Source organism: Artibeus jamaicensis, unplaced genomic scaffold (assembly GCF_021234435.1).
Source record: "Artibeus jamaicensis isolate MK-2021 breed Jamaican fruit bat unplaced genomic scaffold, CSHL_Jam_final scaffold_612, whole genome shotgun sequence".
Taxonomy (NCBI): Eukaryota; Metazoa; Chordata; class Mammalia; order Chiroptera; family Phyllostomidae; genus Artibeus; species Artibeus jamaicensis.
Window position 1 is genome coordinate 11,972,605 of NW_026522049.1, and position 24,158 is coordinate 11,996,762.

A 24,158-nucleotide genomic window follows, 5' to 3' on the forward strand; every position below is an offset into this window, starting at 1 on the left:
GAGGGGACCCCGATGGCCGTGGCACCCCTGTACCTGGCTGAACCCGGACAGATGCAGGTGGGGTCGGGGTGGGCTTCCTTCCCTTCGGAAAGAGGCGCAGCTGGGTTTGGAAGCAGCCTACTGGGGGCTTACACAGTGACCAAAGGGTCAATCCTTCGCCTCTCTTAGGGCTGGCACCCGTCGCCATCTCCTGGGGGCCCTACGGCGACAGTCCACTGTCGGAAGTGCCGTCAAAGGAGAAGTGTGAGCATGCTGGCATCTTTGCTCATACAGGTGCAGCTCCAAGGAGCGAATTCTGGACCTTGCTGTTTGGGCCCAAGGTGTCTTTGGAAAGCGCCCATCACTGGAGCTGCCTGGCACCGGGGCGGTCGCTACACCTCACTGCGCCCTGCGAGGTAGGTTGTCCGGTGCCCGGCCCGCCGACGCCTGCGGCTTTGATGGCAGTGTGAGAGTCGTTCAAGGCGGGGGACGGGGGGGGGGGCTGTGGGAGGAGGCTTTGCATATGGAGATGGAGCCGTGCGTATTTCTAACAGGCCTCAGGGACCACCAGAGCATCAGCGGGTGGCCACGTGCCCCCTCTCCTCCAGGGACCCAGGAGGGGAAGCAGGTGGCGCCCACAGCAGAGGGTCCGCCGCAGAAGCAAAGGCCGAGTGCCTTTGCTTCTGAGTTCTGGGTGGTACCAAATGCGCACGGGTGACCGCTGCATGGAAGAGGTCAGTCGCTGGGTTAGGGGGAGGAAAAAAGAAAAGCATGTAAAACACTCCCTTCTAAAAACAAAGGGCTGCAAATTTCTTTATTTCAGAACAAAAATACTCTTGCAATGGCTATGAGTTTCCACGGAACGAGGCAGATGCCAGCACACCCACTGCCGACAGTATGACTTGTTTCCTATCCTTCTACTACCTGAGTGGCGTCAGTGCCCAGGCACCAGTAGGAACGTTTGACCAAACACGCACATGGCACTGACACAGGGGTCGCCGGCCTTCCGGGTGACCAGGGCACGTAAAAAAAGACACCGACAGAATGGAAAGCAGTCCTTTCCCGGGTGAGCTGCCGGGCGCGCGCTCAGGGCCGGGCCCCACGCGCCTCTCGCCGCCGCCGCAGCTCCTCGCGGTAGCAGTAGGAGCAGAAGTGCTCCGTCTCAGCGCGCCCGTAGAAGGCGCAGTTCTCGCGCTGGCAGCGCCGCTGCGCCAGGCCTGGCCCGCCGCGGCCACACTCACCGTTCCAGCGCGTGGCTGGCACGTCTGCGTCGGCAAACTCCAAGCCGTCGCGTGTGGCCCCGAAGCCGTTGGTGTAGGTCTGAGACTTAGGCTCGGCTGCACCTGCCGCCCCCGCCGCGCTTGCCAGGGCCCCGGGCACGGCGCGCGCCAGTGACTCCACTGTGTTGACTGTGCGCAGGGCGGCAGCGCGTGCCGGGCTGTAGCTCTGTGACGACAGCGAGCGGTTCTGCTGCGGATACGTGGCGCACGGCCGCAGCGCACCCACGGCTGGAGCGCAAGTCTCGTCCCGCGTGCCCGCTGTCTGCACATGGATGATGCTCTGGCGTGCCGGGGGGCTGCGCCCGGGGGCTGGTCCGTTGGCACCAGCACGCCGCGTGCTTCCACCACCTGGGCCTGGGGAGGCCGAGCCGCCTGCTGCCCGTGCTGCCCGCGTGCCCGCCGCCGGACCCGGGCTCGGGCGCTCCTTGAACTTGAGCACCAGCTGCGTGGGCGGCCCGGCCACAGGGCCAGGTGAGGCTCGCTCGGAGCCGGGCGCGCCCTCGGCTTCCGGCCTGCGAGATGGCCGCTTGGCCGTGGCTGCCGCGGCCGCGGCCGCAGTGGCGGCGTCGCGGCGCCGCTGCTCCTGCTCGGCACTGAAGCGCTCCTGCGCGCTGGTCAAATAGTAGCCGATCATCTCCTCGTGGAACTGGTGCCGGTGGCTGGTGAGCAGCAGGCCGGCGAAGATGAACTTGCGCTCGCCCTGCATGGCGGCACGCAGGATGTTGAGGCTCAGTTTCACGTCCGTGCTGTACTTCCAGGAGTCGCCGCGTGGTCCGCCGCCCTTGTCTGCCGGCGACGCCCCCACCGCCTTGTCGGTGGGCGACGGCGTGGTCTTCTCCGCCGGCGACGTGCTCGCAGACGCGCCCGACTCCTCTTTGCTGCCCTTGCGCGACTTGACCTTCTTGTCCTTGGCGCGCTCCGGCGCGTCGCCGTTCTTGCCGTTGGTGGAGTTGGCGCGGCCCATCTTGCCGTGCACCAGGCCGCCCAGGCCGCCCATGTTTTTCTTCAGCTTGATGCCCAGTGTCTTGCTGAAGCTGCCCAGCTTGTTGGCCACGGAGTCCGCGCGTGTCTTGTCCTTCTCCTTGCGCTGCTTCTCCTTGTCCTTGTCCTTGCCGCTCTTGCCATTATTGCTGTTGGAGTTGCTGCACACAGAGTCGCGGTCCGAGTCCAGGGAGTCCGCCAGGGACTGCACGTCCTCCCCCACGGAGGCTGTGGGGGACTCTGGCTGCGCCAGAGGGGCCTGTGGGGGGACAGGGAGGGCGGGGCGGGAGGGTCGTTAGAGAGGAGCTGTCCCTACCTGGGGCCCGCTGCGAAGACACGCCCTGCCCCGCGCTGCTCCGCCTCAGCTCTCCGCTGTCTGTCCCAGTCCCGAAGGCCTCTCGGGTGAACGCAGGCTGCTGGTAGCCTGGAACCCTGAGCCGGTTGCTTTGAGCAAAGTACCCCCTGGCTCCGAGCCCCGGAGCCTCTGCGAACTTGAGAGAGGATTCCCCGCCCGGACTCTGGCCTTGCAGCCTTGGCAAGGCTGCTGCCCAGGAGACACAGGGGCGCCAGGTCCCAGGCCGGTCTCTCTGTACAGACAGAGGCCTTCCGGTGAGGGCGGCACTTCACCTGCCCCTGTGGGCATCTCGCCCACAAAGGCGTCTGTGCTGTTCACTGCAGGCAGGGGACAGACACCCTGCCCTCGGAACCTCATTCTTGGGGTCTTGGAACAAACGTCCCTTCCATTTAGCGATGCCCAGTGGCTTGAGCGGTCCTTTCTGATAGGCAGGTGGAGAGCTCAGTTGAGAAGACTTGTGAAATAGGACCTGGGCTCCACGGGGAGGATGGTACCGGTCCCCGAAGAGGCCCCCGGGTGCGGCCAGGCTCAGAGTTGGGAGAAAGTGTCTCTGTGGGGACCCTGGAGGAGGCCCGCTGGCAGCCAGTGTGTGGACACCCGGCAGGGACCGGAACCCAGGGCAGGCGAGGGCCTGGAGAGGTGGCGGGCTGGGCGGCACCACCGCTGCCTTTTCAGAGGCTCCTTCCTGGGCGAGGGGGGATTCTGTGGGGGGTGTCGCTGGGTGCAGACCCCACACCAGCAGGCAGTGATCCTGGCTTTCCTGGCTCCGGGGGCGGGGCCCGGGGGAAGGGCCACGACTCCCCACTTTCCTTTTGCTGCCCCTCACAAAGCAGGTCTGAGACAGGGGTGGCCCTCCGCAGCCAGGTCACCGAGAGCGAGGGCGGTGGAGCCGGTGCTCACGGCTGCCCTTCCATCCTGTCTGGGGCCTGGCGGTCTCACTGGAGGGTGGAAGGGGGGTGTTTAGTGCCGGTGGTGCCCACGGGGGGTGCAGGGAGCAAGGCGCCCTGGCCCAAGTGCCCGAGGGCTGGAAGGGCCAGTGTTGTCTGCCCTGGGCCCCATCCCTGACGGGTGAGGTCACCAAGGCCTGGCTGGGGCCCTACTGACTGCAGAAGGGACCCGGGTCGTAGCCCAAGGGCTGCTTGATTCTGGATCTAGAGCTGCTGCCTTCCCCCCTCCTTGTGGGTGCTGGGGAGGAACGTCCACAGCTGGGCGTGGGGGGCGGGGTGTGTGGAGACTGCGGGCACCTGCAGGGCAGGCACTGGCCGTCCCTTGCGCCATCGGTGCTGTGGGGCATTGGTACCGCCCCGACCGGTAAAGGCTGCGGTATGGAGGCGCTGGGTCTGACTCCGCCTTCAACACTGGTCCCACTTCAGGGGCAAGTACACCCATGTCTGGGGACGGCCAATGATTTGTAAGCTTCCACATTAAAAAAAAAAATGCCTTTCCCTGGGAATTCACCACTGAGCGGACCAAACGGCTGTCAGTTCTTCGCATCGGGAAGCAGGGGTGAGGGGGAGGGGCGCCGAGGGCCGCACGTGGCTCCTGACTGTTCCGATCGGGGGCAATAGGTTGCGCGTCGGACTTGCCCGCAGTTTGCTTTCAGAGCGGGCGCATTACCTCCTCTCCTGGAGAAAACGAGGCAAACCAGCCCCTACAGGCTGGGGGACCCCGGGTCCTCGGGGCCCGGCTGTGTGCAGGGCTGGGCCCTGCGTTTGGGGCGAGGCACCCCGCCGCTTTCCGGGCGCCACACTCACCCGGGTCTCCGAGGGGATCCGGATCCACGTCACGTTCATGTAGCTGTGCAGGAGGTTCAGCTTGGCTTCCAGCGACAGGATGAGGCTGGCGAGAGAAGAAGTCGGTGAAACCCGGCCGCCCTCGGGCTCACCAGCTGTCCTGCTGGGGCGGGCGTGGGGTGGGGAGGGGAGGTGGGACCGGGGCTTACTGAGCCAGCCGGGCGTTGTCCTTGTCATCCTTGCCCCATCCCCAGTCCTTGCCGGGGTCCACCGCGAAGTGCAGGGGCAGCAGCTTGTGCTCCGAGTCCGTCAGGGGGATCACGGCTGGAACAGAAGAGAGTCTCGGTGCCAGGTGGCCCATGGGGACCCCCCCCCTCAGCAGCCGGGGGGGGGAGGGGGGAGCAGGGGCAGGAACTCCGAGACCAGGTGTCCCTGTGGTTAAGGAAAACCACAGGGACCGGCGACACCTGTGCCAGGCGGAGCGTGGAGACCACGGAACCCCCGCACCAGCTCCCTGGCTTTGCGGGGCGGCAGGCCGCTGGTAATTAATTTGGCTCCCCCAAGGCACACGGTGTCCCGACCTCCACGGAGATTGTTCGTGTTGCCATTTGCCACCCGTTTGTTTTCCCATTGGGGGCCTTTACTCCACTCCTGGGGGCAGCTGGGGGCAAAAAGAACCCCTAGCAGAAGTGTCAAACCCCCTACACAGAAACGCACGGGCCACTACCGAGGGAGATTTCGTGACTTATGGTAGATTTGGAGGGGAGAGTCTCGGCCATCCATGGGACTCCGCCAGAGGATTTAGGTCTGTCAGCAGATAGGAAAACGCGGTTCCTGCTTCTGCTCCTTCCGAGGAGAGACCCCAGTAGGCTCAGCACACTGTGCGAGGCTGCCCGGCCGGTCGGGTGGCCTGGCACCGCCCTGCCCCTTCCTCCCGGAGGAGGCCCCAGGCTGCCTGTGAGCCTGCAGCGTGGTTTCACTCTCGGCTGGGTCAGTGCCTTGGGGGCTGCCCACAGCAAGCTCCTCCTGGGCGTGGGCCCAGGGTCCCCACCTGCCGGGGGCTCAAGTGCTGTGCAGCCCAGGATGAGCTGGGGGGACACATCACCGAATGTCAGGGAGCAAGGAGTGAGTGCCTGGCAGGGTGAAGAGCAGCAGGCTGAGGGGGGCAGGGGCTCGAGTGGAGGTGACAGGCAGGCGGAGAATGCAGTGGAGAGAGATGGGGGGGGCACGGACTCCTCACAAACCCTCCAGAGCAGGCACTGAAGCTGGGGGAGCCAGTGTTGACCCGCGAGAAAGGTTGGGGCAGAGCGGGGTGCATGCAGCTTTGCCTGGGGTCTGCGAGGAGCTTCGCAGCAGCTGCGGGACCCAGTGAGGGTCCCTAGTGACCCATGCACTCCCGTCTCAGACCGCCACCAGAGCAGGAAGTAGGGCAGACAGATCCCCCCGCCCCGCTGCGGGCCCCCCTTGGAGCAGCACAGCCAGCAGCTGGGGCCCAGCCAGCTGCGGCTCCGGCTGGAGAGGGCTTCCTGGCTCCGAGTTGATGTGTCTGCCTGGTGGGGACCGAGCCGCAGGGGGCGCGCCCGGGTGCAGGCAGAAAGCCAGGGCGCCCTCACGTGGTGCAGCCAGTCCTGCTGGGGCCTCCGCCCAGTTCTCGCTCTGCTGCCCCACCGGCCTGGGAGGCAGATGCAGCCGGCCGCCCCCTACAGAAGGGGAGTGGGCTGAGACTGCCAGTCCTGGGCGAAGGCTGTTCCTCCCTCGCCCTGCTTGGGGGCAAAGCACTGTACCAGTCGGCCCCTCTCCTACCCTCCCCTGGGCCAGGCACGCGGTGCTCGCTTCCTGCAGGCTGCTTTCCTTTGGCACCACGAATCTGTGGGGTCAGAGAGTCCCCACGCTCCACCCCTGCCCCGGGCCAGCCGCCTCCTCCTCCTCATTCCCCTCCGGGGAGGGGCTGGCCCTGAGCCAGGGGCCGCTGCTCCTCCCTTGAGTGAGGGCAAGAACAAAGGCAAACAAACAGAATGGAAGTCTGAACGTCCCTTCAGTTCCCTTCAGATTGACTCAACGCTGCCCTCTGGTGTTGCTGAGGAGGAAATGCGAGCGCGGGTCGCCCGCACCCCCACATCCCCACCCATGAAAAGGAAACAGCTTTGCTTGGGTCTTCCCGGTTCAGTCCGGCTAAACCGGGCAGCGTGGAGCTCTGGCTGGGAGGCCAGGGGCGGCTCGGGCTGCCTCGATCTGGCCACCATACACGGCCGCCCTTCCCGGGCTTCAGGCTAGCTCCAACTGGCCTCCCAGAAGTTGGTCTGTGGCTCCACACATCACCGTGTTGGGTGTGGGGGGTGCATAGGCCTGGCTCCCCACCCTCAGGCTGGGTTGAGGGCCATGGAGGTCCCCTCCCTGGGCCCTCGCTAGGGCAGCTCAGCTCCCAGAAGCCTCAGCAAAGACCCTGATGCCCCCACCCCCCAGACGGCCAGACCAGTGTCCAGGAAAAGGATCCAAGGACCACATACATTGTAAGCAAACATCCCTCCTGGTTCTTAAAAGCAGGGAAATCTGGAAAGGATTGTTCTAGAACAATAATCTGTTTGAAGCGGTCTCTGTGGGGGCACCCTGGGCAGTTTGGGCCTCACTGTCCACTCCCTTGCCAGGGGAGAGGTTGGCAGCCCCCAGCATGGAGGGCAGAAGAGGTGCATGCCTAGGTGCCCCCTGGAGTGTGAGCAGACACGCTGTGCCATGTGGTTAGGGGTGGGTGGCCTCCCCCTCCCCGCTTCGTGTGCCTGCTGAGGACGGCAGGGGTGGGCTCCTGACCCCTCCCGTGGAGATGAACCCCTCAGCCTCACCTCCCTACCATGGCCTCCTGGGCTGCCCCTCCCCAAGCAGAAGATCGGAGTCACCTAAGGGGCCAGACCCTGACAACCTAGTGGGGCCCGGCAGCCTCTCAGCCTGGTTCTCAGGGAGGGGAAGGCCAGGCGCTGGGGGAGGCAAACAGAAGACATGCCCTGGGGCTAAAGGCAGGCGCCATCTCTGCAGAGGGTGCAGCTGCAGCCCGTGCTGAGGGCTGGGGCCACAGGATACATTAGGGAGGCTTCCAGAACAGTCCTTCCTGCCAGCAAGAGCAGCCATGGGTGCCTCCGCCCCTCCCATCACACACCTGCTCTTCCCAACAGGAACCCCGGCCTCCCTGTGAGAGGGGAGGCCGTAGCTCGCCCTCTGCTGGCAAAACTTGGGCACAGCAAATGCCTTTCTAAATGATGGCAAACATTTTAGTTTAAGTATAGCTGGTAGACAATCTTATATTGGTACTATTAGTTTCACTTTTTTTAGGGAGGGGAATGGAGGGAAAAGGAGGGAGAGAAATACTGATGTGAGAGAGAAACCTTGCTCCGTTGTTGCGGATTGAACTTGCAACCTAGGCATGCGCCCTGAGCGGGAATCAAACCAGCAACCTTTCAGTTTATGGGACAACATTCCAACCAATTCAGCCACAAACAGCCAGAGCTCTTTTTTTCTGAAGGACTCCTGTCTTTTAACCAGGAAAAATACATACCGATCTGAAACTACTCTGGACATATTTCAAGTGCTCATTTTCCAGATAAGAGTGGAGATTTCTGGTTTCTGCTTGGGATGTGGCAGGCTGGGAGAGCCTGAACTATCGTTACAATGACCAGCAGAAGCCAGATGACTTGCACATGCCCGAGTCCCCGAGTCCCCGGTGACCCTCAGAGTGCTGATGTCACAGGGCAACCAGACAGCCTGCATGCTAAGGAAAGAGGCACCTCTGAGGAGAGATGGACATGACCTCAATTGGAGCAGGCTTAGCAGGGCGCCAGTGAGAAAAACTCGGCTCAAATTGTTACTAAATTGGCAAAGAACCAAAGTGGCCCAGTGAGAGGACACAGAAGCAGACAGACTGCTACCAGGAGAAACTCAGGGTTAATTTTAAGTGCCACTTTGCCCAGCCTAAGGGACGCCCAGGTAGCTGGTTGCCTGGAGGGACCATCCCAGGGACTATTGCTTTATAATTAAGCGGTGAGGTCCTCGAGCATGTCAAGTGAGAAGTGACCCCATGGGGACACTGGGCAGGAAGGAAAGGGACAGAAGGGGGGACAGGGAGGGGTGAGGGGAACAAGGAGGAAGGGCTCCGCACCTCGGTGGTAGGTGCTGCTGTACCTGCTGACAGACAGACGGACAGGCTGGGAGGTCACAGGGTACCCGCTTGCTCAGCCACGTGGCCACACCCCCTCAGCAGCCCCACTCGGGGCTCAGGCCCACTCTGCCCCTGGTCCCAGTGTCTGGACATTATGGACGCCTCCACAACGACCTCTAAACTGCTTCTCTGTTGCCTGTCTGTCTATTCTTCTGAACTGCCATAATCGCTCCCCTCCCGAATGGAGCTCATGCCTACCTGGGGCGGCGCATCCTACCTGGTGCAGGGGTGCCCCGCGTCCCTCTCATGGGGGTAAGGCCCCCCCCAAGACAGGGGTGCTGACATCTTTGGGTCCCCCGAGCCCGGACGCAAAGGTGTCGAACACATAATTGCTGAGCCGATTTTTGCCCCTCCCCCGCGACCATTGTCGTTATTTTCAGTGACGACATGTACGCACGTCTACAGTAGTTTCCTGCACGACCTGTCACTGCTGAGCGCGCGTGCGCACGGCGCGCTTCCCGGGACGCTCCCGGTCCAGTCGCTGCGCCAGCTGTGCCTGCCCCGCCCCCAGCACCGTCCAACTCCGGCTGCGGAGGCGCTGTCCTACCTTGTTCTCTTTGCTGGTCTCTCTGCTCCATGGACACGAGGGCGGAGAAGTGCGCTTGGTCGTAGGCGAGAACCAGAGGCGAGCAGTGGCACCTGTTGGGGGGCACCTCCAACGGCAGGTAAATCCCGCCGAACGGGATGGGCGCGAAGGCTGTGGACACAAACAAGGGTGCGGCGTGTGGAGCTGCACGGGCGAGGCGGCCGTTCCTCCCAGGCCCCATGGCGGGGAGCTTCAGCTTCTTGTCTGTCAGGCGGGAGGGCAGTGGCCACCCCAGGGCGGCCTAGGCTATAGTGAAGGGTGAGGGAGAGCCCAGGCGAAGGGACTGTGGAAGCAGGCGCTGGGGGCAGCCTTTCCTGCCCTTTCCGCCCCAGCGCTGCCCGCTGACTGCCCCCTTTCTGTCTCCCTCTTTTCTCTTTAACGCAGGACAGCGAGTGGGGTGGGAGGGGCAGGGAGAGGCTGAGGGCCCTGGGACCAGGCCCGCAGTAGCTGGACCGGTGGTGATGCAGGCAGGGAGCAGGAGCACCCCGGGTTTAGTCACCACCCACACTGGGCCGGGTGTGACCTGCTGGCCACATGCTGGGTGAACCCACGGCCCAGAGCCATCGCCCGGTCCTCCGGGAGGGGACGGGAGCGTGCGACAGGGCGGAGAAATGGGGAGCAAGGCCACCGGACCCCGGTCCATGCAGAGCAAGGCCACCGGCCTCCTGGGCGCTCCGCCCTGCCTGCCGGTCTCCCTTGGCGGGGACGCTGTACTTGTGTCTGTCTGACCCTGTGCAAACTCACCTTCCCCACCCGAGTCCCTCAGCATCGTATCCGCCACCACCACGATGGGCCTTCTCAGGATGTGGGCCAGCACGAAGACATGGAACTCTTCCAGGCTCTCGTACACGGGATCCTCAGGGTTGTCCGCGCTGTGGGCAGGGCAGGGCAAGGGGGCGCTGTCACTGGGCTGCGTGAAAGGGGCCGGGCGTTGAGGACAGGACACCTTCCTCCTTGGGCCTTGGCCAGCGTGGCCCCCGCCCCTGAGGCCGCCTGCTCCCCACACCCCTGCGGGGGGTGTGGTCTCAGCGGACAGGCTCCTGCTGGAGGTGGAGGCGGCCCACTTGGAGCGAGCGGACAGTGGGGGCCGGCCCCCTGGGGTGACGATAGGATGCGGCAGGGGCTGGAGGTAGGAGGCTTGGGTCCCAGCACTTCTCCCGAAGCCTCACCTGTCAAGGCACTGGTCAGCCGGGGCGCACCCGAGGGGCCAGTGGGGACCCTGGCCACCCAAGTCTGAGGGGCTTCCTAGGAAACCTGCCTGTGGGGAAGGGCGGCTGGAAGGCTGCCTGGATTTCAGTCCCCAGAGCGGGAGGGCAGGGACACAGCTGACTGTCCACCCCAGGCTGCTTGGGCAGACGGTCCCCAGCCGGTGCCTTTGTAGGAGTCCCCGGCTCCAGGGGCGGCTGTCATTGCAACGCTGTGACAAGTGGGCAGCCTTGGTGCCCCCCGACGACCAGGCACCCCAAAGGGAAGGAAACATCAAGAGGCGAGAGGGAGCCCGTGCTCACAGCTAGCCCGGGTTTCCCGTGCACCCGAAGTGCCAGCCTAGGTGGCGCTAGGCTTTCTCCTGGGCGCTCGGGTGTGTGGCGGGGTTACCCGGAACGAACGGACGGAGGTCCCTGAGGCCTGGGGGAGGGCCAGAGGCAGCGGATGTGGCCCTGCTGGAGGGTACAGGGTAGGGCGACGTGGGGCCACAGCCCTGCACACCGAGGCCAAGGACTTTAATTCCTTGTAGCAAAGGCCTGAGGGCCGGCCAGGCCGAAGCTTCCTCGGGTGCTACCATTTCTGGGGGCTACGCTCTCCTGCAGCTGAGGCTTCAACCAGGGGCGACAACTTGGGCCTCAGCTTCGAAAAGTATAAACCAGCCCTGGCTGGGCAGCTCAGCTGGTTAGAGCATCGTCCTGATATGCCAGGGTTGCAGGTTCGATCCTCGGTCAGGGCACTTATAAGACTCCACCAATGAACACATCAGTGAGTGGGACAACAAAGTGATGCTGCTCCCTTTCTCAATTTCTGTCTCTTCCCCTCACTTGCTCTCCAAAAATCAATAAAATTACAATAAGAAGTCTGACCCAAACGCCCCGTGGCCGCCCTCTGGCCGCGCCCATTCCCGCACTGGGGCTTCCAGCCGAGTGGGCAGAGACAAGCCGCTGCCCACATGAGCTGTGGCCACACCGGCACCACGGCAACCCCTCTGCCAGGAATGCCCCTGGCGTGCCCGGAGTCCGTCTGGGAGACGCTGGGCTCACCGCCCCAGCTTTTGCTCTCCTGGTGCCTTCTCGAAACCAGACATGAGATATTTAGTCAGGAAAACCCTGAAACTGGGCAGCCTGAGGTGTCAGAGCCGGGGGAGCGGGCAGGGCCGCGTCCTGGGTGCCCTCCCCGACACCGCCTCCAACGTGGTGTGACGAGGTCTGCGGAACAGGGCGGGGTGACAGGCGGCCTGTGGGGCGGGGCGCACTCCCCAAGGGTCTGGAAGGCGTCCGGCCGCAGCCCACAACCCGCCCCTGCACCCTTGAGTCGAATCGACCACCAGGAGGCCGGGGTTTCTGTGTCCCTGATTTCAGGGGTCCACGAGCTCCCCAACACCATTCCCGAGGGGTCGGGCGGCACTTACCCCCCGCCCGTGCCGCTGTTCTTGCTGAAGTGCGTGCGCGGCTCGCTGGAGGCCAGCTTCAGCAGCTCCGTCCACTCCCGCTCCCACTCTTCCTCCGTGTACACCAGCCCTGACTGGCACAGGGCACATGGGGTCAGGCGGGGCCCACACCCTCCTGGGCCGACTCAGCCTCCTGGTGACCTAGTGGGACCCAGTGGGGGGGGTCTTCCGTGCGAGCCCCCGTGGGACCCGGGCTGGGCACGCCCATCAGCGGCCACCAACTGTCCCCCGTTTGCTATGGACGATATTTTGCTGAGGCCTCAATTTCCGACTTCGACGCTGTCGGGCGTCCACCCAGCACGGAGGGTCATTCCCAGGGGCGACCCATACAGCGGCAGGCCTGGCCGACCTTTAAGAAGGCTACAGGACTCCCATCAGGCGGCCAGCAGACCCTCCTTCCAGGGACCGCAGTGGGCCCACGTTCACGTGGCCAGCACGACTGGGCGTCTCTGACTGAGCACACTCGGGGCTGGGGCAGCGCCCCCCTGTGGCTGCACCTGACCTTCACGCCGTCCCCCGCGGGGACCTGACATGGGTGACCTTCGGGGGTGAAGATGATGGGTTTTCGCAAGCAGGCGGGGTGAGTGGACACAGGGTCAATGTGTGCTGGGGCCTGAGCTCCTCCGCCTGATCTCCCTGACGGACTTGGCCTTGGGGCGGGGCTCCATCCAGACTCCCCCGTGGCCCGCTCCCCGGCCTGGGCGTGCAGGCAGGTACCCACCTCCTTGTTCTGCTGCGTCTGCTGCCACCTCCACCGCCGCTTCAGGGCCTCCCTCTCGGCCCCCGTCCTCATCATGGTGTAGAGAGCCTTCCGCAACACCAGGTCCCGGTCATGGAAACCCCACATCCCTGCGGCGGGAGCAGAGACCGGACTGAGGGGGAGGGGCGAGCGGGAGGCGACTCAAGTCTCCGCGCCTTTCGGGCGGATCTCCCACGTCTGTCTGCACAAAGCTAACTCCTCGGCCACCACAGTTTTCGGGCCCAGCCAGCAGCTCCCCTCCGCCCTTGTCCTGAGGTCCCCTGTCGACGCAAGCAGGGTAATGAAGGAGCATGTCCCTTTCTTAGCAAAACAAAAGTGAGTGACATCGGGCGATGCCCCTCCCGGACTCCCGGCCAGACACTCCGTTTCTCAGGTTTGCTTTGAGGGGTTTAATGTGCACCATGCAGGTCTGGCTTAGAGACACAGGTAGCCTGTGGGGACAGGTGGGTGACATGGCTCACGTAGGAGCCCGAGTTGGGTTCATCCTCAGACCTCGGCTTCATCTGGGCTCAGCCTGCAGCCCTGCTGGGTCTCAGCCTCCCAAGATGCAGATGCCCCCGAACAGTGTGGGCCTGGGAGGCAGCCTGCTTCCCTGGAGGGGCAGGTGATGGGGACAAACCAGGCCAGACCACAGTGGCCCGTGGCCTCCGCGCTGCTGGCGGGGACAGAGCCTCTGCAGGCTGTGGCTCCTGAAGGACAAAGGCATGTACCCACCCGAGACTCTGCAGCCAGGCTGTGGGTGGACACAGAGGAGACACTACTGGTTTATGTTCTTTCCCCAGGTTTTATGCAGGACAAAGGGAAACGTGTCCCCTAGAAGGGGAATATTAATACATTATGATGAAATACCATGTGTTTTTGAACAATAAGAGCATGGAAAATTCACAATAGAATTTTAAGGGGAAAATGTGGTTCCAAGCTGTGAACACAGGATGATCGCAATTCCACTGGAAAGATGGAAAGGAGACTAGAAGGCAATGGACCAACATGGTAATTGGCCACTGCCGAGCGGTGGGGGCGTCGATTTTTGTGTGTTGTTTGTTTTTCCCACGATGCATGTGGAATCCTTTTACAAGGGCAGGAGGTAGACAGAGACGGGTCAGTTCTGAATGGAAACTGAGCGGGTAGGCGGTGCCTTAGTCTCCCCAGAGCACCGCCCCCCCAGAGCCTAGAGAATGTGGGCTGCTCCCCTGGTCCCGGGGCCCCTGTTCCCCGAGCCTCCCACAGCCCTTCCAGACCCCACGTGTTGCTTCTCAGTCTTCTCAGGTGTCGTCTCAGTCCTCCTGCTGAAGAGGCCTCTCTGCAGGTGATGGGAGGTCTGGGGCCTGCCCTTGCTCAGAGCCATAGTGGTGACCGTGGTTACCTGGGCAGGTGACTCTGACCAACAGGGACCCTCTTCCTGTCTCAGGGCCCCCGTCCCCAGAGAGAGAGACCTGGCACTTCAGGGCTGATGGGTGCAACTGGCCCTGACACCAGCATCCCTGGCACAACCAATGCTGCCTGTCAACACTGATTGGCCCTGACGCACGTATGGCTGGGCCTGCAAGGGATCCCTGAGCTTCCAGCCGGTGCATGCAGCCGTTGGTGTGCTTCCTGGCCACATGGAAGCTCACACCTCTGCTAGAAGAGGCTGCCAACCTCTCCACCGTGTGTTCTGACAGTGCTGATTGTCCTGCAGCGCCTTTCTTCTGTCTGTCTGTGAGTCCAAGTGTATTGACTGCAGTTGATATAGTAGCCCAAACCCGTCCAATTTTGTGTACTGCTCCCCAAACTTCCTGCACGGGCCAGATGGAGCTCAGGCCTGCCTCCATGTGCTCTGTGAATTCCTGCCTATGTGGCCTCCCTGCCTGGAATGTCCTTGTTTATACTCTTCCAAGCTCTTCAAGTCTTAGTAAAAAAAAACACACACACAAAAAAAACACCTCCTCCAGGAAGTCCCCTTGAATTTCTCTAGATCACCATGGCTATTCCCCATCCCTGCAGCCCCACCCAGGCCTCCTTCTATGTGTTTTCTATGCCCACCCCCTCCCCCAAGCCTGCCAGTTACTTGACCAGGAGAGTTGGGATTGCTGGGATTGCTGGGATTGCTGGGATTGCTGGGAACTCTTCTGGATGACGGTGAAGCGCGGCTCTATTGGGCACGCGTCTGTCCTTTCCCGATGCCCAGAGCAGGCCTGGAGCGCGGCCACCCTCCATCTGCGCTGCGGGGCTTACCCAGTGAGGCAGCGTGGAGAAGGCAGTTCCCGTCCCCCGTCGTGGCCAGAGGAAGAAGCCGCTTGCAGCTCGTGCACACAGTGGACCACCAGTTGAGGCGACCTGGAACGAACAGGAGGTCACTTCAGAGCAGAGTTCCCCAGCAGGCGGGGCTGCCATGGGTCTGGGAAGTCAGCACGAGCATCTGCAGGTGACTCTCTGGGGGCGTTTGGGGATCTCAGTGGGAAGGTAGAGCATTACGGCTACTTAAATACTGCGGAGGCTTTCTTTTCCTTCCAAGAAGCCAGATGGTCAAATCCTCCCGCCAATTAGCAAGAGGATTAAACAACTCAACTCCAGGGCCTTCTCTCCTTGGAGCTGGGGATGTACTTGACACAAAATGTAAAGTTTCTCTGGCGTAAGCTCCTTCCACACAGTTCCTCCTCCTGGAGGTTAGTTTTTCCTTGAATCACCCTTCTTTGCTGATGTGCATATACCTTTGGAAATATGGTTTGCGTTAAATTTCATACATCCAACCATTACAGCTACTTAGGTACAGTTGGGATAAACTTCATTCACGTGTCTCGGGACTGTCATTTCTGGGAAGACAGACGTATTTTCCCCTATTCTCTCAACTATGCACAGCGAAAAACCTCAGGCCGTGTGTACGAAAGGGTATAGGAGACTGAGCGGTGGAGAGAAGTCAGCCCGGGCTGGGACCTCAGGGCCTGAGCAATTTGTTGGTGGCCTGCTCCCTGGAGGTTCTTTTCTTGCTTCTTCTTTTAAAATATTTTATTTATTTATTTTTTAGAGAGAGGGGAAGGGAGGGAGAAAGAGAGGGAGAGAGACATCGATGTGAGAAACACCAATCAGTTGCCTCTTGGCACCCAACCCCGGGCCCTGGCCAGCAACCCAGGCATGTGCCCTGACCAGGAATTGAACCAGTGACTTTGTGCTTTGTGGAACGATGCTCCAACCTACTGAGCCACACTGGTCAGGGCTGCAGTTTCTTTTTGCTGCACCAATCTCAGGCCAGATACTGCAGAAGCTAGAAACCCCTACATGCCAATGAGGGCAGACAAACAGAACTCCGGGAAAGGGGCAGCCTAGCCAGACAGTGATGGCTTAGATGGAACCTGCTTCATTCTGGCCAAACAGCACAGAAAAAACTGGAACCCTATCACCACTCCTGCAAAGGCTGAGTGGGGACCGGAGACTGCTGTCCTTGCCAGGCTGCAAGGAGTCACTCCCCCCCAGCCCCGTCTGCCAGGTGGTATCAGAGGGGCTGAGGGCAGAGCCAGGCCTGTCGATGGAGGGCACATTGCGCTGGTCTGATGCTGATGAGGCCACGCCCTGCCCAGCAATGCCAAGAAGCCCATCATCCCCCAACCCGTGTCTGCAGGCAAAGTGGGAAACCCATCACTCCGCCCCGGTCTGGCAGGTACCGGCCAGTGCCCCCGCCCCCTGCACCTGACAGCCAGCTGTCGGAGAAGACGTGCCAAAATGTAAGATTTAAGTCAGATCCAGAGTCTTACAGCTTAACACCAAGCAAATGTCACCTCTCTGTTTTAGTCTCTTTGGCTTGTTCCTTTCCATATACCGCCCCCCCCCAAAAAAAAACAAACTAGAGATCAAGTTGAAATTCCCTTTCAGTGCCCCCTGCCCAGAGGGACACCCTCAGGAATTTGGTAGCTTTCCCATCATGCAACGTGGAGACGGAGGGATTGTTTATACCATTAAATGCTGAAGAACAGGGGTTGTGCACAGGGCTTATTCTCTGCCTCTGTCTCCACACAGACCCCGTGTGATTCCCTGCTCTCCCCTGCTCCTCCCAGAAAACCAGAAAAAAGGCCCCGAGAATGTGTGATGTGGGGCATTGGAACTGGGGATCCTTTTCCCCTCTGCTTGTAGTTTAGACTCTCAAAAACTACTCCCTGAGAGCGAGGATTAGAAAGAATTGTTGTACTGGCAAAGACATTGAGAGGGAAACTGGACTCTTCTAGACTGAGCTTAGCAGAGAAATAAAAACCAGAAACAAATTCTACCAGAGCCCTGGCTGGTGTGGCTCAGTGCACTGAGTTCCGGCCTGTGAACCACAGGGTTGCACTGGTTCGATTCCCAGTCAGGGCACATGCCTGGGTTGCAGGCCAGGTCCCCAGTGGGGGGCGCGGGAGAGGCAACCACACATTGATATTTCTCTCCTTCCCTTTCCCTCTCTCTAAAATAAAATACATAAAATCTTAAAAAAAATAGAGTAAAATCAGGAGGACTCATCCAAGGAAACCGTAAAAGATGAACTTCAAACAGAAGGAGGGTCTGATGGACAGGGAGAAATGAGGAGAAACAATACTGGTAAATATGTGGGTACATCTATATGAACATAGTCTGTATGAAACAGTAATCATGTCTGATTTGATGGAAAGTACAGGACTAAAACAAACGACGGCATAAATCGGGGGGGAGGCGAATGAAATTAAACAGATGAAGGTCCCTGTGTCATCTGGGTGTGGGCTGAGGTATTGATTAATTCGAAATGTGTTTCATATGCATTTTCCATTCTGTGGGGGGACCTCTCCGAAATGGAAAGAGTGGATAACTTTCAAACCAGTAGAAGAAGTGATTTAAAAATATCCACTTGCCTTAACAAGTTTGTAAGGGGAGAATGCCCCCCCCCATCAAAGCCCAACAGTGGTTACATTGAGAAAAGAAATGCATTTGTTAAAAGACAAAAGTTGGAACAAAAAAAAGAAGGCGCACTTGATGATCTTGCTGCCCAGCATATGTCATCATTTGGGCGCAAAGAAACTGTCACAAAAATGTAAAAAACAGCGGTGATTGCAGCCCGGGCGAGGAGCGTCGGGGTAAAAACTGCTCTTCGAGGAGCAGTGTGGCCAGATGCCGTCTTTCCTCCGCAAGTGACCGCGTCCACCTGGTAAGTCTCTCTAGGCCTGTGAGTTTGTACATGTTAACCAGCGCACCCTCCCTAAGCCTTTCTTTCTTTCACTCAGATTTCTTACGGGGAATGTATCATTTCCAAAGTCTCAGTTCAGCCTACACACGCAGCCGCAGCTGGAAGGTCATTGGATCATGATCACAACTCACGATTATGGGGGCGGAGCAGGGGCGGCAACGAGGCTCAGTGGCCTGCGTGGGCTGCCAGAGCATCCCAGGGCTGCGATCCAGCGCCCACCCTTGGGAGAACAGCCCAGCACCTGCAGCCTCCCGAGAGCACCAGTGGCCCAGGGTGATGCTGACCTCTGCGGCCGAGCCCAGAACAGAATGGCCGGGCAGGGGACACAGTTCAGAGCCCCAGGGCCTGTCTTTGGGACAGTGGTCATTCCAGCTCCCTGCCCAACGACGCCCCTGAGGAGCCGGGAGAAGACATGGGGACGGGTGCTGTGACTATTTAAAGGATAAGCAGAAACCTGAGCTCCTGCCAAGGAGAAAATGAGAAACCAGACGGACCCCTGAAGGGAGGCTGGTGGGCTCGTGGGGAGGAGCTCTTAGTCACTCCGCCTTTTCTTCTGACTCATACACGGTGATGGGGCTGGTTAGCTGGAGCTTTGTAACATATGGTTGCCACACGGTTTAAAATAAGATGCCATTCTGCCTGTCACCCACTCAGGCACTTAGAGGGAAGAGAGAATAAAACATGGCCATTCTCTATGAGAAAGATGAGTAACTTCTTGCCCTAAAGGTGACCCTTTTGCAGAGACCCCACCCACTAGGGCCACCACGGGTCGCCCTCCTCCGGGAACCCCCGGGCCTCGTGTGTGTCTCTGCGTGTCCCCCGCCCCCACCATGGGGTTGTGACACTTGGCTCCAGACTGCTCACCCCCTGGTCCTCAACGTCACACAGAGCTGTGTTGGGGGGGCGCTGATGGGTGGCCCCACGAGGAGCTCGAGGCCCCCCGGGAGTCTTCACACACTGCCCAGGCTGCTCTGCAACCCAGACTGGCACGTGCCATAGGTCAGCAACTGTACAACAGTCTGTAGCACCCCAGACTCTGCCGGCCCTCCTGGCCTCTCCACCACCCCCACGCTTGTCCCTGGCCCAGGGCTCTGCGTGCCTGAGGACATTCTTGGGGTTCCCGCTGTGGCCCCTCCCAGCAGCACTTCGGTCTACCCTAGTTATCTGGCCACTTCCGGTCACTGCCACTGCTCCCCCATAGCCCTGGCCCTCTGTCCCTTTGCCAGGCCCCAGATGGCAATGTCCCCTTGGGGCCAGTTCCAGGCATGACTGTCCTTTGCTGGTGTCCTTCCACCTTGCCCATTCCCTGGCCGACCACCCCTTATGGGATCCCCTCATCTCCCTAGTTTTCTTCCCTATCAGGGTTGGTAGGGAAGGGCTGGTCTGCCCACCAAGGTCAAGAGCATAGCACCCCGAGACCCTCCTCTCTGGTCTCCAGCAGCAGCAGCAGCAAGAGTGCAGGGTGATTCCAGCCGTGCCTGCGCCCCACCCTGACAGGGCGGCACTCGGCGGCTGTGGAGCTCACGCCCCCTCTGTCCGTGGGCTCAGCCAGAGGCTCGCCGCGGTCTCCCCATGTAGACTGACAGCCCCCCAGGAGGGTTGGGGGGGACCCCCAGGGGGCGCACGGTGGCCTCAGAACAAGGGCACGGTCTTCCTCGTGTGTGTCTGAGACGCCCCCCCCCCCACGTGTTGCTGTCAGGATTTATAATGCGAACGACTCTGAGAGAGACAGGTGTGCGTGTGTCTCAGGACGAACCGCCCTCTGTCTGAGACGTTGGTTTTGCACAAATTATCTCACCCAAAGGAGACCAGCGGGGCTTGCTCCCTGTACCCCTCCCTTGTCAGGATGTCGGGAAAAACCTGGGGTGGAGGAGGGGACGGGAGGCAGGTTTGTTTCCTCGCCACCGAGGCTGGGGTGGGCTGCTGAGCACTCAGCTCTGCCAGCCCAGCCCCCATCTTCCCGGCTTCACGGAGGGGACACTGAGGCTCGGGAAGTCACATGACCTACACCAGTGCACAGGACGTGGTAGGCCCCCTGTTCTTCTCAAAGCCCGTGGGCTGTGTCTGTTGAGCGCCCCTGGGGGCCGGAAAAGCTGGGCAGAGCAGCAGAGTTTTCTGTGGGTGGGCGGGGCGGGGTACTGGCCTCACCAGGCTGGACTTAGGAACAGCAAAGATTCGGGAGACCTCAGCACCCCTATGTCCAGAGCAGCCAGCGCCGGGCTGGCGCAGAGCCTGCCTTCAGAGCAGGCGGCTGGTCCCAGTACCCAGGGACCGGGCAGCCTCGCTGGGTCCCTGAGCCTCAGGCCCCAGGGGGCCTGGGGGAGCCGCCACTCACCCGCCTGCTCCAAAGCCACCATGGTGGCCTGCTCGATCAGGTCCCGCTCGATGAAGCTCCTGAAGTCCTCGCTGTACACGCTCAGGTCGGGCAGCTGGAAGGTGTAGATGGGCATCTCCAGGGGGAACTGCTCGCTGCTGCACTCGCCCGCCACGTGGGACCGGGCCAGGGAGACGATGGCGGAGCTGGCGTGGGAGATGCCCCGGGACAGGCGCTTCTCTGCAGGGGGAGGAGGGGAGAGATTCCAGCACAGCCGGGCTAAGCGGCTGAGCGGACGGACAGAAGGGCAGCAGTCACTCACAACACTGCAGGCATTCACCTGGGGTGGCAGGAGGCAGATGGACTTGACTGTGTAAATATTAAGAATCTTAAATCAGCCCTGGCTGGCGTAGCTCAGTGGATTGAATGTGGGCTTGTGAACCAGAGGATCACGGTTCAATTCCCAGTCAGGGCACATGCCTGGGTTGTGGGCCAGGTCCCCAGGAGGGGACCCATGAGAGGCAACCATACATTGATGTTTGTCTCCCTCTCTCCTTCCCTTCCCCTCTAAAGATAAATAAAATCTTTAAAAAAAAGAATCTTAAATCACTTCAGATGCTGTGATGATATATTTACAGGGCCCCAGCAATTTGAATAGTCTTACTGAGAGAATGAACGATACAAGAATTAATACGAAAATCTGTGTAACGCCTAGATAAACAATAAAGATGCACAAACGAATCACTTTTCTTGAGGCTGAAAGCTGAGACAGAATCTTCGCACACGGAGAGGTGCACATGGAGTTCTGGGGCTGGGACCTGGTATTACAACATGCCAATTATTCCTAAAGTAAAATAAAGACCTGGTTCGACGGCCATCAGAATTCTAATTCTAAGGCTTACACAGTGAAATAAGTATCCAAAACTAGTGAAGGATCTTTGGAACAGAATATTTTCCAAGGGCATTGGCCTAAGCTGAGAGAGATACCATATGAAACTACTTCAGTTAAGCAGAACAAGATGGGCAGCTACACAGAGGGACAGAGTCCAGGGGCAGGTCCAGATGCGTTTGGGGATTTGTTGCTCCGCTTATTTACACCTTCATTGGTTGATTCTTGTATGTGCCCTGACTGGGGATCGAACCTGCCGCCTTGGTGTGTGGGATGATGCTCTGACCAACTGAGCTGCCCGGCCAGGGCTCTGTTTGGGAATTTAACGTATAGCCAAGTTGGCATTTCCACGCGATGGGAAAAGCAATCTTTATTCAATAAACGTGCTAGAGTAACTCACTCTCAATCCAGAAGAGGCAAGACTAGACCCTGAGCCATTATTTGTAAAAAATTCAGATCAGTTAAGAGACCTAAGGACAAAACTGAAAACAAATATAGGAAAATAGGTCAGCGATTCTGTAGCCCAGGAGACCTGCTAAGGCGTGAGCAGACACTCACCAGCCCCAATGCACAGGGATGCAAACATTTTGCGTAGCAGAGTCATCTGTGAATAAAGTCCTAAGGCTGATGACACAGCGGGACACACACACACACACACACACACACACACACACACCATGAACTACAGGCTGAACTGTGTTGTGTATACAATAGAATGAAGCTTGCAGCCAGAGAAAGACAAATCCCATATGATCTCACTTATATGTGGAATCTAATGAACAAAAGAAACTAACCAGCAAAACAGAAACAGAGGCGTGGACACAGGGAGCAGACGGACAGCTGTCAGAGGGGAAGGGGAGGGGGGACTGGATGACAGAAAGGGGAGGGAGTAGCCCAAGAACATACGTGCGTGACCCATGGACATGGACTTGATGGGGGGATGGCCTGAGGGAGTTGGGGGTTGCTGAGTGGAGGGGGGCAGAGAGAAAAATTGGGGCAAAATGTAATTTAAATAAAAAATAGCTCTGGCTGGTGTAACTCAGTGGATTGAGTGCCAGCCTGTGAACCAAAGGGTCACAGGTTCAATTCCCAGTCAGGGCACATGCCCGGGTGGCGGGCCAGGTCCCCAGTAGGAGGTGCGGGAGAGGCAACCACACAGTGATGTTTCACTTTCCTTGTTTCTGCCTCCTTTCCCTTCTAAGAATAAATCAATAAAATCTTTAAAAAAATAGCATGAGCTTGAATGCTACAAATTGATCAGAAAAATGCAAACACATCTGCAGAAAAATGAGCCACACGTGTGACCACACACACAGCAGAAGGCGAAATCCAAGTGGCTGGTGAGCGGATGGCAAGGTGGACGTTGAAACAACCAGCATAAAACCACCGCGAAGGCAAGAAGGAAGGGCAACACCCAGCTTCACAAGTGGTGAGCAGAACTGTGTTTGGGAAGGTGCTCCTTAAGTTACTGGATGAAAAGTCCCCATGTGGGCAGAGCGAACCCTCGGTGCGGCTGCTGCCCCGTGGGGGTAAAAGCCTGGCAGGTCGGACTACGGCGGGAAGGTTTGTTTCAGCCTTGCATGCGGAGTCAAAACCACACAGCCACTACAGAAGCCAAGAAAAAGGTAGAATAATCATTCCTACAGGAGTGGTTTAAAAATCACTGCACACACAGATGGGAATGAAAAAAATACCATAAAAATAAATAAAAAGAAATAAAGATTGCGGCACACTGTGGAATAAACTATTTGGAGAATAGGCACATGATTCCCTGGTAAGTGAAGGGAGCAGTTTGCAAGGCGCTGCGTGCCTCCGAGGCGTCGGAGTTCAGACCCCACGGAGCACGAGGCGCGGAGGGAGGCCGCCGGGGCGTGACCGCTGGCTGGGGCTCCCGTGAGACCAGGGTGGGGGTGGTATGGGGAAGGAAACGACTCGCTTTCTACGTCTTTGCGTGTGTCCTTTGTCGCAATGGGCAGATCTGACTTGGGGAATGCAGAGAAGAATGGAGCCCGTGAGCACAGGGGACAGGGAATGCCAGTGCCGAACAGATGGGGAGACCAAATGGCCTGGGGAAGAATGGAGGGAACTGGACACGTTGGGCCTGGGAAACCCAGGGCTCGGGGAAGAAGGCTGGCCCGCCATCCCCCAGGCCCGACTCTCCTGCTTTTCCGAGGACACGTCAGCTTAGCGTGAGGAGTGACGAGCTGGACTTGCTGGCCACTGGGGGGCCACCATTCACACCCCCATCTCCCCCCGCAGTGTCCTGGCCCAGGGGACCCCGTGCTGGGGCTCGGCCCCTCCGCCGGTACCTTGGGCGATGTCGTCCTGTCTCTGCAGGCAGGGCCGCTCCACCTTGTGCCCGGGCTGGGCTGGCTCTCGCTCTGGCTGCTTGGGACACCTGCCCTCGTTGAACACATGCGGCAGGTTGGCTGTGTGCACCTGTCGCAGCTGCTCATAGTCACTCAGAGCGGCTGTCAGGTCCCAGTTTTTGCCTGCGGACAAGGAATGACAAGAGGGGACAGTGTTAAGGCACAGAGATGGTCTCGCTATAGAAAATAAGCATGCAAAGGAGGGCTTCTCATCAGCATTTAACCAATGGGCTGTCCCCCACCAGGTCTCCGTTTTCAAAGGGATGCTACGGTGACTCCACGCATGACCTCTAAGGGTAGAATTTCACAACCACAGCAGTTGTGCACCCGAAAGGTGTGATTATATCCAACCCATAGTCTTCAGGTTAACACACACACACACATGCCACCTCTGACACGTGACACCCCTAATTATCATACCCCTTCCAGAAATCAAGGTGTAGAGCTTCTTCTGGGGAGGAGCAAAGTGGGAAGTCACAAAGTGAATAAAAAGAATCCCCCAATTTTGCTCAGAGTCTTCTTTTTTTTTCCGAGCTCCATACTGGAAAACCAGACACTCGGGAGGGACTCTGGGCCATGGCTTTGGTTGGAGGCGGACTTCAGGCCCTGCACGGGGTAAGGGGCCCAGCATTGCCGCAGATGGTTCGAGGCACTACTACGGAAGCTGCTGTGAGGCCGGGTCTCTTGACGCCTCGTGGGAGCAACCAGGCACCCCACCTGCCCCTGATTCAATCAGGCATCGCGCCCATTTGGAAGACAAAGAATTCAACCCCTGGCTTTAATTTGAAAGAGCAAAAGAAATTGTAGCCAGTCCCGGTGAGCTTCCAATGGCAGGGGATAACCGTGCTGACTAATGGCAGGCGGAACCGCTTGCTGTAGATGACAGAG

At 59.6% G+C, this 24,158-nt stretch overlaps 1 protein-coding gene across 1 annotated transcript in view; it reads right to left on the reverse strand.

Annotated features, from left to right (window-relative positions):
• Window positions 1–578: 578 nt before the first annotated feature.
• The window catches only part of OTUD7A (OTU deubiquitinase 7A), a 35,103-nt gene continuing 11,523 nt past the window's right edge, over window positions 579–24,158 (reverse strand). The window contains exons 4-13 of the mRNA XM_037145878.2: window positions 23,211–23,393; window positions 20,034–20,252; window positions 14,749–14,850; window positions 12,496–12,623; window positions 11,736–11,848; window positions 9,863–9,990; window positions 9,080–9,229; window positions 4,538–4,652; window positions 4,350–4,434; window positions 579–2,499 (exon numbers count right to left, since the gene is read on the reverse strand). Of these exons, the coding sequence (XP_037001773.2) occupies window positions 1,066–2,499; window positions 4,350–4,434; window positions 4,538–4,652; window positions 9,080–9,229; window positions 9,863–9,990; window positions 11,736–11,848; window positions 12,496–12,623; window positions 14,749–14,850; window positions 20,034–20,252; window positions 23,211–23,393 (2,657 nt within the window). The 3' untranslated portion in view covers window positions 579–1,065. The remainder of the gene's footprint in view (window positions 2,500–4,349; window positions 4,435–4,537; window positions 4,653–9,079; window positions 9,230–9,862; window positions 9,991–11,735; window positions 11,849–12,495; window positions 12,624–14,748; window positions 14,851–20,033; window positions 20,253–23,210; window positions 23,394–24,158) is intronic.